This window comes from Phalacrocorax carbo, chromosome 13, assembly GCF_963921805.1.
Source record: "Phalacrocorax carbo chromosome 13, bPhaCar2.1, whole genome shotgun sequence".
Taxonomy (NCBI): domain Eukaryota; kingdom Metazoa; phylum Chordata; class Aves; order Suliformes; family Phalacrocoracidae; genus Phalacrocorax; species Phalacrocorax carbo.
The window spans coordinates 4,182,981-4,197,253 of NC_087525.1; the positions used below are offsets into that span (position 1 = coordinate 4,182,981).

General features: G+C 43.0%; 1 protein-coding gene across 1 annotated transcript; it reads right to left on the reverse strand.

Moving 5' to 3' along the window:
• Positions 1–513: 513 nt before the first annotated feature.
• On the reverse strand, positions 514–13,558 carry CISD1 (CDGSH iron sulfur domain 1). The gene is made up of 3 exons (XM_064464574.1): positions 13,432–13,558; positions 7,556–7,761; positions 514–3,478 (listed from the first exon to the last, which is right to left on the reverse strand). The coding sequence occupies exons 1-3, from the start codon at positions 13,460–13,462 to the stop codon at positions 3,389–3,391; spliced, it is 327 nt and encodes a 108-aa protein (XP_064320644.1). The 5' UTR covers positions 13,463–13,558; the 3' UTR covers positions 514–3,388.
• Positions 13,559–14,273: the final 715 nt, after the last annotated feature.

The window sequence follows — 14,273 nt, forward strand, 5'->3', positions numbered from 1 at the left end:
AAAATAAATTCTACAGACCCTAACAGCATCAGAACAAGGTCCAAACTGCAACAATAGTGATAATGTTAGTAGGGCCTGCGGTCAGCTCTGCTGCTGGCTGCAGGGAACTGACGATACAACTCCTAGATTCAAAGCACATGAGCCTCCGTACATGAAAAGCTGCTTGGTCCCAAACATGTTTATACAGCACTTCTCGATGCCTGGGCTCAGGCAGACAGCAATGCTGCTGAAACACACATCCCCCCACATAAATACACGCATGCAGAAAAGCCCTGCGAGAACAGCATTGCTCACATCGAGGAGTATCTATTGTGCAGCGTTTGTTTCCTCCTAGTGGACCAGCGTGCGATTGCAATGCCGGCCTCCACCGTTTGAAGTTATCCATTACATTAACTGCTTGAATAAAACGTGCAGAGAACACCTGCAGCTTACAGCCATCTCCTCTTCAAGAATGCTGATGCTAGAAGCACTTGAATATTTGACATTCAGGCTATTTTGATGAGTCACAATCAATTACCACAGAATCAGTACTTTAATTTGTTCACTTTCCTAATGAACACTTACATGTTGAAAAATAACAACGCAGAACAGAAATACAGTTTTACCCTGGGACAGGAATCCTTCACTGCTTCAATATGAAGGATTTGTAACACATTTTCATGTAGGAGTTTCAACGTGATGTGAAAATTGCACATTGGCAGAAGAATTTTTTTATGGTTAGAAACTTGGCAATGATCTAACCAATTCGCTCATATTCTAGAGATTGAGGGAAGCACTAAAGAACAGAGGTTTCAGAAAACCCTGGAACAGGCATGCAGTCAGACTATCAGAACATGATAACCTCTTATGGCACTAAGGAAAAAAAAAAAAGAAGTGGTCTCTGTGACGCTCGTCAAGACCGCTGGCGAGTTTGTTTACTCAAATTCAAGTATCTCTCTTTGTTATCATGTTCAAACAGCTCAAATACATGAGTAACAGGAACTTTTAGGTACAATATAGAAAATTGTACATGCATCAAAATAATATTTAACCACTTAGTGTCAACATTTATAAATGACACGCTTGTCCAAAACAAACTCACCAGGATGCAATCAGCAAAGACTCAGCTCCTACATCTTTGCTTCCCAGGAACAAAAACTTATGGACCCCACCTCCCTGATGCCCAAACTCCGGGAAATGTTTTATTAGCAAACTCCATGAAATAGTTTTATGAGTCAGGGAGAGTAATCTGAAACTTCAGGGCTTCATCTCTCAGAACGTGAATGCAGTTCTCAGTGACATTTTATTCCTTCAAGAGCAGCCAGACTTTGCTGCTAACAGGAAAAGTCTCAGAAGGAAAACCCAACCCAGACACAGGTTTTTGATTACAGCAGCGTTGGCATACAGCACTACTCACAGTGTAACTATCCCTTGAAAGAAACAGCACAGCCATGAGATAACACAGACGTCACAACCTCGAGATTAAGATGAGCTCAAATGTGTACTTGACAAAAATACAGAAATACCCAGTGTCGTGTTCTAGTAATACAGAAATAACTTCCTTTTAGATAAAAGCAATGTATAATTTAAGGTTAAAACAACTTCCATATGCATCAGTACTTGGCCAAGTAAAAAATATCAAGTACCTGTACAGTCAAAACGGGAAGACAGAAACTAAATATAGTTGACTGGAACTTCTACAAGCAGAGGTCTCTCTCAGACTGTAGCTGCCCCCGCTGCAGCACTCTGCAATCCCTCCTTCTCTACCTCTGTGCCACCTTCTCTACTTTTTGTGCCTTCTGCCAAAGTTCAGAGCGCTCAGTCAAGACCTCAGCCGCTGAAAGTCTCACATCGAGATTATGCAAAACGTCATCTTCAATCTTAAACCTGTCAACCAACCACACCCTTCAAAGAAAAATGAAATTAAACCTCTGCTGCCCTGATCATCTGGTCCTTAAGGGTGCAGGTTAAAATGTCAGCTTCATGAAAAGGCCTTTCCTCTAGCTCTGAGGTAGTCTCTCTGTCCCAGGTCATCAAGAGCTCCATCTTACACAAGCTGCAATTACACTAATGTTTAATACAAAACTGCCCTCTGCCACCCCACTCTTTGGGTTTTGCTTTGTAGTCATTTGCATGTTAATAAATCAGAGCTATTTAATTTATGGAAACCAACACAATAGCCATTAATGCAACTGTGTCAGACAAGGCAGACAAGTGCCATACAAAAGGGGGATAAGAGCTCTCCTTGTCTCATCCTTCCTTCCCCCCTTGTTTCTAGCTGTCCTCCAAGCCTTTCCTTGCCCTGTCAGTTCTTTTGGTAAAATTAGCTGAACCACATTAACAGTTAGCCCAGGGAGGCAGGAGTTAGTTAAGACACATGGAGCCTAAGGCCACTTAGTAAGAAAGGTGTGCCTCCTCCCTCCACAGTGGGGAGAGTCCTCCGGAACCAGCCAGAGCAATGATGAAGCCGACAGTAACGATGGGTGGGGTTTTAGTTTTTTATTTTAGCTTCTGGAATAAACCAGCATAACCTCCCCCACAGAAGTGTCCTCTGGTCTGGGGAAGTTAGCTTCACTGCTAGAGATAGCAAGTGAAACTAAGGCTTTCTAGCAGCAAAGACAACCCTGCCCACCCTGCCCTCTCTCTGAGCAGTTCGTATCATTCCACTTGTCCGTTAGGAAAGCCCTCACACAGACCATCTTCCTAATCCTACTCTAAATACAGGTCTGCATTTGGGTAGTTAGTTCTTGATACCGTATGGCAGTAGAGTCAAGTTTCAACACTGCTGTAAAATCAAAGGTAAAGTTGCCCTTTAGCCCCATCTTGCTATAAGCCTTTTATGTTTTCTGTTCATAGTTTGCTGCTTTACATTTGTTTTACAGAAGCCACACAGAACAGCAGTGTAACAGGCCAAAAGTGACACCTGCGGAAAATGCAACATAATCAAAGGTTAAGCTGCATTTTGGCACCATGATTTCTTTCCTGCCACTGCCTTTTACACAGAAATTTACCCAGACCTATATCTTCAGTACCTCTCTAGAGTTTTAAGATCTATGTTTTGAACACACTTTCTGCTGAATAGCCTCAGAGTAGTACACATGTATTTGAAAATAATTTAATACCTATTTTCTGACAAAGAACATTCTGTGCGTCATTTTAGCTTCATACTCAATGAGAGGGTACACACACTTTACAGGACAAAAGATTTAAACCATGACTATTTAGCAAATTATGCATTGTAGTGATTAAAACAAGACAAGCATCCGAGAAAATACACATGCTGAAGCCTGATGTATATACTACACTGGAAAGTCTTCAGTGACATGACAAAGAATTTGTGGTTTTTCCCCCAATTACAAGTGAGCAGAGGATTTGTCAGACATTCGTTTTATAGCTTCTGCTGTCCACTCTATGCCTCCTTCCTCTTGATGATCAGAGGCCCAACGTTGTCGCCAGTTTCCTCGTTATGCTTTGTGTGAGAGCCATCACACAGCGGGAACTGAAAAGAGAAAGAATAAACACATCTAAAGTACATCCAGAGTCGGAATTAAGAACCTAGACTGAAAGTTCATTAGAGCGTCTTCTCATTAAATCCACTGACTGCAGACCATAACTCTTGTGTTGGCATCTCAGGGCTCCCTGAATTTTGGCTGAACACCAGTTTTGTCCATGCAAGCACACAGTGGACGAGAGGCTTGTTAAGAAAAACCAGCAACTCAGCTCCACTCTATTTGGTGTTCCTGCCTCAGGCCATTTGCTGGTTTGGTTTTTTTTTCTGGTTTTTCCATAGCACATGGTGAGAAAAAGGACAGTTTCCCTAGCTCATCTGTTATTTAAGAGAGACACCTATATATCAGTCCTGCCTCCAGACAGCTAGAGTGGCAAGCTGCCTTTGCATTATCCTGACACAGCTAGCTTATTGACACAAAGGTCCCTTTGCACAAGGTGGCTTCGGCATTAGGATTTTGACCTGCTAATGGAAATTAACTGCAATTCCAGCTGACATGGCTATTCATCAGGGGTAGCACTGAGGAAGTAATTTGAAGAAATGTTTATTCCATAAAAAAACCTCTGAGAACAGCCTAGTCAGAGAAAGACCCACAGGGACTCCTTTAGCCAGCGGTAACTGCCCAGTCCTAGACAAGTCACAACCACTCTGCTTCTGGGCAGCTCTTTTCACGTGCAAGAGCTAAAGGAGACACTGAAGCGACAGAGTCAGTTAGATCTCATCACTTCTCAAGGATTCATTGCCAGGGCTGTGCCTCGTCTGCAGAGGAAACTCTGGAAGTTATCACAGATATCATGCACCGCTGTTTTGCATTCAGGTACTATTTTGTTTGATTAGAAATAATGGGAATCAAAGTCAGGCAATGCTCAGCTGTTGCCTTTGCAACAGCAACATTCCCTTCACGGCAGTCACAATCAGCCTTCAACACTGCGCTGATCCCAATGTTCATGTCTCAGTCATAGCCCCTGAAAAAAATTAACACCCTATCACCCACGCTCAGTTAGAATAAAAGATTTCAAAGCACTGCACAAAAACAATATAATGAAGACAATATACTTGGAAAAAAATTCCCAGAGCTCTAAAAATAAAGCCATATGCCCTGTAGGGTAGCATGGGGGGGGGGGGGAGGGTGTGTGTGAGGTGGGGATTTTTTGTTTTTCACAGTTACAAAATGTCAAAACCCACACTATAAATGGCAGTTGATGTTTCCAAATAAAGAAACCCTGAATTCAGAGGATACTCGTGTAAGCTGATTCATGCAGGAACGTCATCATCACATCAGTCATTTGTAACTCAATGAGTCGGTACTGACAGATACTTGGGAAAAATCTGAGTAAACCAGAACATATGTTCATGGGACACTGACCAGCTTCCAACCCAGATGTTGCTGGGCCACTTGTTTTTCTGTGCAACACCACAGTCCACTGGCCTTCACAGAAGCATCGACCAGCTTCCATCAGATATTAACATCTCACATGCCCTGAGGAGGCAAGCTACAGCAACGTCATCACTTCAAGTTTGCAAGTGACAAAAATGGTGGGATTCACAGGCTTCATATAACATCGAGACATCTTTAACAGCTACCAACTCTGACCGCTCTGACTTCATCCTCTGGCTCAGCTGGTCTCAGAACAACTGGCTCCCAGAGGCTGGGACACTAGACTTGAGCTCCTCAGAAAAAAAAAAACAAAACAACAAACCAACAAACAAACAAAACCAAGCACCACAACTTTTCCAGAGCACCTGCTTGGCCACCTTGAAGACCAGATACTGAATAGATGGGTCCTGGGCCTGACACAACATGCTCATCCTTGATTAAGATAAAGCAGGCTAGCAATAGCAGCCAAAGCTCAATCCCTGAGGGAATTGTGCAGTGATCTGGACAGCTCAGCTTATTTCCCTTGACAATGAACAAGTTTAGATTCTCTACCACTATTTCTTCTGATGTTCTGCAGCACTGTTCCTTGACCCGCAGCCTGAGGTCTAATACTTCTCTGGAGGACACAGAGGTTGCAGGTTATTGCAAAAGAAAGCAAATTAATCTTTTCGCCCCAGCTCACACACTTAAAAATGCAGAAGGGTAAGAAAACAAATGTTCTAACTTTAGACTAATTACAGTTCAGTTTTAATACAAAACTCTTGCCTCCACACTGGTAAATCTGAACACTGGGTTTTCCCACCAAACTTGACAAGCAGTGCTATGAAGTGCCTGCAGTGCATAACACTGAATAGGAAAAGGCCATTTAAAGAACAACCTACCACTTCCTGTATCAGATAATTACATCCCAAGACAGATTTTAAAAAAATCCACATGTGGTATCTTCAAATAAACACATGCATTCCTCAAAGACTTTGGCCAGCATAAACAAACAAGCAAGCCTTTGAAGTATATACTATTTCAGAAAACAAAATCAACTGAAAACAATCCTGCCCCTTTTTTAAGAGTTACTGCTAAACACCCTGGTATAGTCCAACTGTTTTGTTATTCCCTGTACAAGAGGAACACCATGCAAAGTCAGCTGTAGTGCATGCAGACCATCAGTACACACAGAAATATCCTATGGTTCATAACACTGCTAATTCTATTAACAGCCTCAGATGAGGCTAAATCTGATGAGAAGTGCTCACACAATCATACAAGAGGACATTTCTTCTAACCTGTGTATAGAATAGAGATCTCCATACGCCACTTAATTAACAAAAACACAGCAGGTACTTAGTGCTTCTGAAGTAATTTTAATTTCCTGCATTGGAAGCACACACACTCTACCATTTTACCATCATATAAATATTATCTTACAAATTTTAACAGGATCTTAGTTTGAGAACTGTAAGAAACAGATAATGTTAGCTTATTACTTCCAAAGATGACAAGCATGTAAGAATGGTGCATGTCTCTGTATTTTATTACCACTTGGCAATAACTGACCTTGAGAAGAAGCACACACGCACGCCATCTTAAAGATCATGCTACCCACCATACGAGGTCGACCAATCAGGCCAAGAGGAAGGCAGCAAAACTGGAAAATGCGGTCTTTGAAGCACAACATGCTGATTAAAGTACTCATTATTAAGCATCAGTAAAAGAAAACAAATGCCTTCAAAATTTTCCACAGACCTCCTTAATGCCTTTACAAGACCTTTCAGATCAGAGTTCTAATAACGGACTCATTATAAGGTAGCCCCACCTACTTCCTTTTTAGCATGTGACTACAGAGCCCTAACTCAGTAGGACAGTACTTTACTAAACTGACAACACCCCTGCAATATATGCCAAAATGTACTTAAGATTTGTATTTCACATAAAAAAAGATAGTATCAAACATTAGCTAGAATATTGGCAGGAGCTGCAATGCAACCACTAAACCCAGACACTATCTTCCATGTCTGTTTAGAAAACAGAGAAGGAAGCAGAAAGTAGGAACACCAAGGCTCAAGTTAGGAATTTTTTTTCCCCAGAAGCACTGAAGGAGGTGCCTACGCTACAGCAACCTGAGATAAACCCAAATTCAAATATTAAAATGAAGTGCAGCTACTTAGAGCAGCCTTTCTCTTCCCCCTTTTGGTTTCTGGAGCTGTAGCCCTTGCAGCAGCTTCCAAGGCTGGATTCTGGCTGTCAGCTGAGACTTACCACAAAGATTTAGCAGCAATGGTGCTATACAGATGCATGATACCTGCATGCTGTAGACCCATCAGCACTGCATATAAACGCATGCATACAGTTACGATAAGTAACTTAGTCCACAGAGCACCCTGGGGCAATGGCAGGGGGACAGGGAATTTTGCTTTTCAGTTCAGACTCCAGACATACAGCAGCTCTCCTTTCAAGGGATTTGCTTCTTCAGAGCTACAGAAACATTTTCTTCACTATTAGCACTGATCTGCAGGCTTTACTCTGAGTGACAGCATAAATCTATATAGTTTTATGGATTAAAATACTGCTACATCTCACTGCAGAATAGTTTAGGTGAAGAGAAGTTAGCTTCCTCTACATAAAGCAGTTTGAAAATAACTTTGTTGAAAGATGCAGGCACATGAACAAAATTGGACCATTTATTCTTCTCTTACCTTCTTAGATCTCCAACAACGACAGTACACAGCCTTGTCTCCCAGATCTTCCATATCAAATGCATGGACTACCTTGGGATTATCCTTCTGGATATGGAGATTCACCATTGCTTTGCAGCATTTGTCTTTAGAGAGAAATTTTTTGTAAGCCAGATACCCAACAGCAGCTGCTCCAGCAGCTAAGGAGACTGCAGCAATCCATTCAACTGGAATAAAAGAGAAGGAAAGAGAGAATATCACTTTTTGACCACAACATTCTATTAAAACTACTCAGTAGTGCCTTCATGCTTCTGGCAACACCCCTACCTTCCAAAAGACCTTTTTGTTCTGTACTGGTAGTGCACTATTTTAGAATAATATATTCTTTTGACACTTACCTAGTTAATCTACTCCTTTCTCCTGATCCCAGTTCTCCTTTACCCCACTTCCTCCTACACAAGGGTGACAATTAACCTGGCAGGGTTTGTGGGGTCTTTTTTAACCTTTTATTTGGGAACCTGTGATATCAATATTGGTAGTATACTGATTCCAAGTTCAACACATTAAACCAGCTGTAAGTACACCCTGTAGCAGCAAAAACCCCTGTTGTTTGTTTCAGTTGCAGGAAAGTAGCTAAAGAACACTCCACATCAACAACTCAAGCAGGATCCCCCCCAAGGTATGGGTACTGAGTAGCTTGTAATATAATGTATCTCACGACTGAAAATGTTAACAGGTGTTTGGCAATGGGGAAATTATTTAATAGACTACCACTTCAGAACAGTAACAAAAGCCAGTTTAGATTAAATCCCTACTGTGGTGCACAGGAAAGATATGGATCCAAAAAGATTACATTTAAGAATAATAGCACAAGTTTATTTTAACTGGATTAAGGTCTGACTCTGAAAGACAACTTGCATTAAAAAAATCCTCTTTCCACCATGTCCCATCCTCACTTCCCCCCCCCCCCCCGCTAGATACCTCCTAAATCCTTGCAGTCTCGCTCACTTGGTACCATTTCCTTTTGTGCAAGGAGTTTCCCTACTTTTTTGTGGCTCTATTGTTTCTCTCTGCCTCATGAAAATACGCTGGACTTTGGCCCAAAGGTTCTGGCTGCAGCAACAGCCCCAGTCGTTTCTCTCAGAGCTGCAGACAGCTGCTCCTTTTTTTGCTTTTTATCCACCACTTCTATTCACACATGTACTCCTAACATGTACACACAGAGTCTGGCTGAGTCTACAGACAAATAAAGCAAAGGGGAATTCAAGTTTTAGCACATTTACACAACATAGAAAACTAAAACTGTTTCCAATTGGGAATTTCTATCTTGACCTTCAATGTTTGCATTGGATTTGAAAGACACCAAGCTACATGGCATCTTTAGGGCAGGAGATGTTACCATGTTAACTCCAAGAAGAAACAAAAAGCCTTTGTTAGTTCTTGCTGCTTTCCACGGCTAACTGACTTGTTGTATTGCCACTGTGAGCTTGCACTAAAAGGACCAAGGTTTTCTGCCCTGTCCCACAGCCTTTTCTAAAATCCATACCTGAGGCCTTTCCTCAGCTAAAACACTGCATTAGCTCATACGCACCATGCTGATCCACAAAGGTCTGGATGTAGCAGTATGTGGAATTAGACAACTATTTGTATGATGGCTGCAGCCCTGTAAGATCAGGGAAGGCAGGCACTTCTTTAGAGTCTTACTGAAGGAGTAAAAGATGCAACAATCCTTCAGAGTTCATTTTCTTCATAAATGAAGCAGAAGAGACCAACATAAACCGAGACCTCCACTGCAAATGAGTGACAAGCCCTCCCTGTAACAACAGGTTGATATTAAGATACAGAAAACCGTCTTTAACATCAAAGAATTTAGGGCATGTTTCCCTGCTCCCAAATCTCTTAAAACAATAAAAGCCCCAGAGAACATATTGTAAATTCTGCATTTTGTATCCATCCAGTGAGTTTTCACCTCTTTTATCTCCCCATTACAAACTAGCCAGAGTAATGCATTAATTTTAACACAGTAAAGAAGGGAGAGGTGAAATTAAAGAAGGGATTCTATGAAAATCTGCTTTAATTTAGCAAAACAGCCCAAACTAATCCAAAGAACAGCCCCAGCTTAAATCAGAGGCAGCAGCTTCTTCCAAAAAAGCCACCACAGAGAGTCTGCAGCACCCTTTCCCCTTGTCGCTTGAGCAGGTTTCCCCAAGAAGAGCAGGGCTGCGGCAAGGGAGGGAGGTACCCAGCCAATTCAGGGACAAGCTGGGTCTGACAAGTTCAAAGTGATTTCTGGCAGCCACAACAGCACCAGGCAAAACAGAGTGATTGCCCATACTGGGGATTTGTGAAAAGCAGCAGTTGCAAGGATTGCCCAAGCTGCTAGATGGTGTGTTGCCGATAGATCAAATCTTAACCAATGCTTTTAAATAACTGATGAGGGGACAGTGACAGACTGTATCCATGCCATCAAGGAAACTAAGGGGAAACAAAGACCAAGGATGATACCTCTCACTGAACCACCCTTTAAGGTGCTGCACCTTAAGGAAGCTGATCTTCTATTGCACCTATCCAAAAGTCCAGGTCAGCGAAGCAAACCAGCAGAGGAAAAGTTTCTGATTATAAAAATACTTCTATGACTCACAGCACGAGCAGGGAAGTCTGTACTACAATTCAGCAGCCTTGCAGCACATTCAGAAGAGCTGTCCTGCACACCTACAGCTAACCCAGATCCCTCTGACAACCTACCACATGAGCTGCACATCCAGCTCAACAAGCAGATATTGTTAATTTAAAGTAATTGTCACCTCCTATTTCAATGACCCTCTACTACTTCTCCCCAGGGCCAGATTCATCTGTTACACACACAGACTGTATACACAGAAACAGCTTAACATATTTTTTGCTCATAATAGATCATAGTGTCTTTTTTACTGTATTAGCTTTTTTCCACCACTTCTCTGGAGCTCTATCAGAGTGGAAAATGGTAGCAACCAACAATACAAGAAATCCAAACATTTAAGGCAGTCTGTTCTTTAAATTTCACCATTGCCCAAATAAATATCATGTCAATTTCTGAAAGTGATTTGAATTTAACAAATGGACTTTTTCTCTCTCTTATGATGATCATCCTGCAAGGCTTCAGAGTTAATAGGTGTTGTTATCAACTGTGGTTTTGATTCAGAAATGGATTTGGAAGAACTGGAATGCCCATTTCATCTTTCAAACTAAGTTAATCATAAAACCGCACCTGGAAGGAAAACCCTTTTCAGAGGTTTTTAAATACTTTAAACTCCGTTTCAAGAGGCCTCTGTGATGCCAATTGAACAGTGCTCTGCCAAACTCTTAAGGCCATGCACGTATTACTTAAAGAGGCATCTGTAAACAGAGTGACATTGATGTGGAATGTCAAGGTTTTTTATTTCTTTTGAAAATAAAACCGCTAAGAGCAACTTTTGCATTATTATTAAACAAATCCCAACTCTGCTAAAATATCAAAACACAGAGTTATAAGTCACTACAGGACAAGACACTAAAGGCCACACATGGCTAAAAATTCTTTCAATGTCGTAAGCACTACACAATGGAAAAGGTTTGGCTAAAACTCCAGAAAAATTAACACACTAAGGAAAGAAGAGAAGGGAAGAGAAATGGAAAGAAGGAATAGAAGCCCGAACAATGCAATCCCAGGAGATCAGGCAGTGCACAGAAGTAAACAAACAAAAAAAAAAAATTAAAAATCAGAAGACGAGAACAGGAACAAGCCGATGGTGGGAACTGATTTTCTTCTATATTCTTTGGACATATCCTAATGAACAAGAGATCTAGATCACAAAGTCTCTTCCCTTCTCTCCCTGAACAGCTGAAAAATTGCTCTGGATGTTTCCAGATCTAGGCAATAGAGGTCTACCAGAGAGTTCAGATGGATTTTATCTGCAGGAAGAACATGTATTTACCATCTACACTGTAACTGAGATAGTCTTGGCTCTACCAGGAGTACACGATCCTCATTATGACACATATCAATTTACTTTCCAGGAACTGGCAAAAACATGGAGGATAGTTGTACCTCTACCAAGTTAGTCCCACACAGTCCTAAGAGGCAATTTTCAATTTAGTGCTGCTTAAAAAATGTTCACATTATTTGAAAGTCAATACAGAGTAATAACTCCAGACATGAAAATCTGTATTTTTTGTCTTCAGAAGCACTTATAACTTTCAGGCGCTGTTCTCCTTTTGTTGCCAATGAAGAGGCTATTATTGTCCATGAGTTGTTTACGACAGTCCAGTAACTGCACACCATGAAAGGCCACCTTTCTGCAAGCCATGCTTGGAGAAACACGTGGCACTTGCTTACTGAGGAGTTGTCCAGGATAGCTGGCTGCACTGAAAGCCTAATAGTAAAAGCCAACCAGTCAAGCAGATGAAGTCACTGCTGTCACCTCACAGCATCCACAAGAAATGGGATTATGACTAACAGGTTTAATTTAACTGAAACCGTAAGGTAAAGAGGCCACCTGAGGCAGAAAGACTGTTGGATCTGGGCAATAAGCAGCAAAGGCAAGTCGCCGTGATCAGATCTGTGGTCAGTGTGGGGTCCCACCTGCAAACAACCACATTACTCCCAACAAAAAGCAGTAGCTGCGCTATTCATTGCATTCCAAAGGCACATATGCACACCAATACACACAGAAGCAGTTAACTCTCCAATTACTACCAGGAATTAAATGCCACAAAAATATGGGAAGTTTCTGGTGTCTAGTTTTCAGCAGGGAATAAGGCATTATTATGATTTCCAAAATTCATCAGCATGAGACATGCACAAGCTGAAGACAGAGCTGTGACCTGCCAGTTGCCAAACGAGTTTGATCTTGACAGAAATCACATTAACCATATGCTGCTGCCTCCTCCTAAACAAAGCACCCTCCAGACTGCCCTGATCAGCTGTTCCCCTGCTTTCCTGGGATAAGAAGGGTATTTTCAGTTTGCTTCAGAGCATGTTCTTCTCCCTCCCCCACAAAGTAAGTTTTCTTCCCAATTTCTAGTGTATAGGAACTGTTCTAGTTCTCGCAAATTTTTAACTGACAGGGAGCTGCCATTGGGAATGCAACCTGGCTGCAAGCTATTATCAAGTCATCCTCAGGGCTTCGGTTGGATTATTTTAATAAGCACAGCCTTCCATCATTATAACCCACTTTAGACTATAGCAATGCCTTTGCCAACATCCTCTGGGCCAGCAGTCTACCCACCCCACCAAAAAATAAATGATCTATCTGGATGGAGCCCCCTGACTTAAGGGCATAACCCATCAGCAGCTTTGCAACTGGAAACCACAGCCACACAGGTGAAGTGTTTTTTTTTAGTTTGTTTTCTGAGAAAATCAGATAATTCAGCTCCCCAGTCTGTTCTCCATCTATCCGAACCCTTTTGTCCTGCCCGGTTGCCCAACGGTATTTAAAACACACCACACGACTTCAAGTATGGTTTAGGTCAATCACTACACAGCGCCAAGTATCACTGTTATCCCTACTGAACAGTACCGAGCTATGAGGATAAGTTAAAAACTCACAAATTGACTGTTTGTCGTGGAATTTACACCCGGTAGCTTGACATAAACTACGGGGCCTGAGACAAGCAGCGGGGGAAGGCAGAAATAAAAGAGCGGTGTCTGCAACGAGCTGTCCCCTATGACAGGCCGGACCCAGCGCCGGAGGGGGCGGGGGGACGGACGCGAAGCCCACACACAGGGGGCGGCCGCGCCGCCATTTTGTCCCCGGGGGTCCGAGGGGCGCGAAACGCGGGGTGAAGCTGCACCCCCCACCCCTCCTCTCCCCTGCCCAGCCCTCCCGCACCCCCTTTCCCTGCCCACTCGCACCCGTCCCCCCCTCCCGCACCCCTACCCCGCACGCCGGAGTTCTGCCCCAGCCCCATCGCTCCCACGCCGTAGAGGGCAGGCACAGCTCCCCGCGCCAGCACGCAGGCGCCACCGACTGCCCTCCCGCAAGATGGCGGCGCGGCCCGCCCTCTTAAAGTCCCCCGTGCGAAGGAGAGGGGCTCTGCCGTCAGGTTGGGGCTAATGTCGGGTCGCCGGGCGGGGAAGGCGCCCTTACGGAGCCCCGTCACTGGCCTGGCGCAAGGCTTTCAGTGGGGTAAAGTGGGGCTCTGAGGCCTGCGGAGTGTATAAAACAAAAGTGTAAAAGGGGCAGTGGGCATCGTTGTGTGTCCTGAGGAGACGCCGGCTTGGCCTGGCATTGCAGTTGTCCTCTGCTAGCAATGCTGTTGAGCACATTCAGTCAGCAGGACTCTGCAAACCGCTTAGAACATACTGCTGTGTGGGCCCTCGGCAGTGTAGCTGTGAGAGACGGACTAAAGAGCGATACCCTCTGAGTGACAGCTGCCTTAAACCTCACAAGCTTGGGTATTCACTTGAGAATTAATAGTCTTGACTTAAAAATAGTATCGGAGTCCTATACCTGATTAAGGACTTGCTAGGCTGGGGCCTACTCAACAGCCTTTTCAACCAGCACACCTCTCCTGTTCCTTTCATATGCCATGGTGAATGTGACATCTGGGTGTTTTATACATATGAAATACATATAAACACATTTTATGTCTATATCTGTATACCTGTGTAGTATACATGCAGGTCCTATATATCTATCTATTACTTACTCCATAGTATATGCAGGAGATATGTATCTATATACCTGCGTATATAGGTACACAGGTGCTGTAACTCCCA

What these genes read in the sequence shown, in the direction of transcription:
- CISD1 (XM_064464574.1), bottom strand. Translation starts at nt 13,462, where the DNA reads ATGGGGCTGGGGCAGAACTCCGGCGTGCGGG. An exon ending in GCAGAACTCCGGCGTGCGGG is followed by an intron (nt 7,762 to 13,431) that starts GTAGGGGTGCGG and finishes CTTTTATTCCAG; the next exon opens with TTGAATGGATTGCTGCAGTC. An exon ending in GTTGTTGGAGATCTAAGAAG is followed by an intron (nt 3,479 to 7,555) that starts GTAAGAGAAGAA and finishes TTCTCTTTTCAG; the next exon opens with TTCCCGCTGTGTGATGGCTC.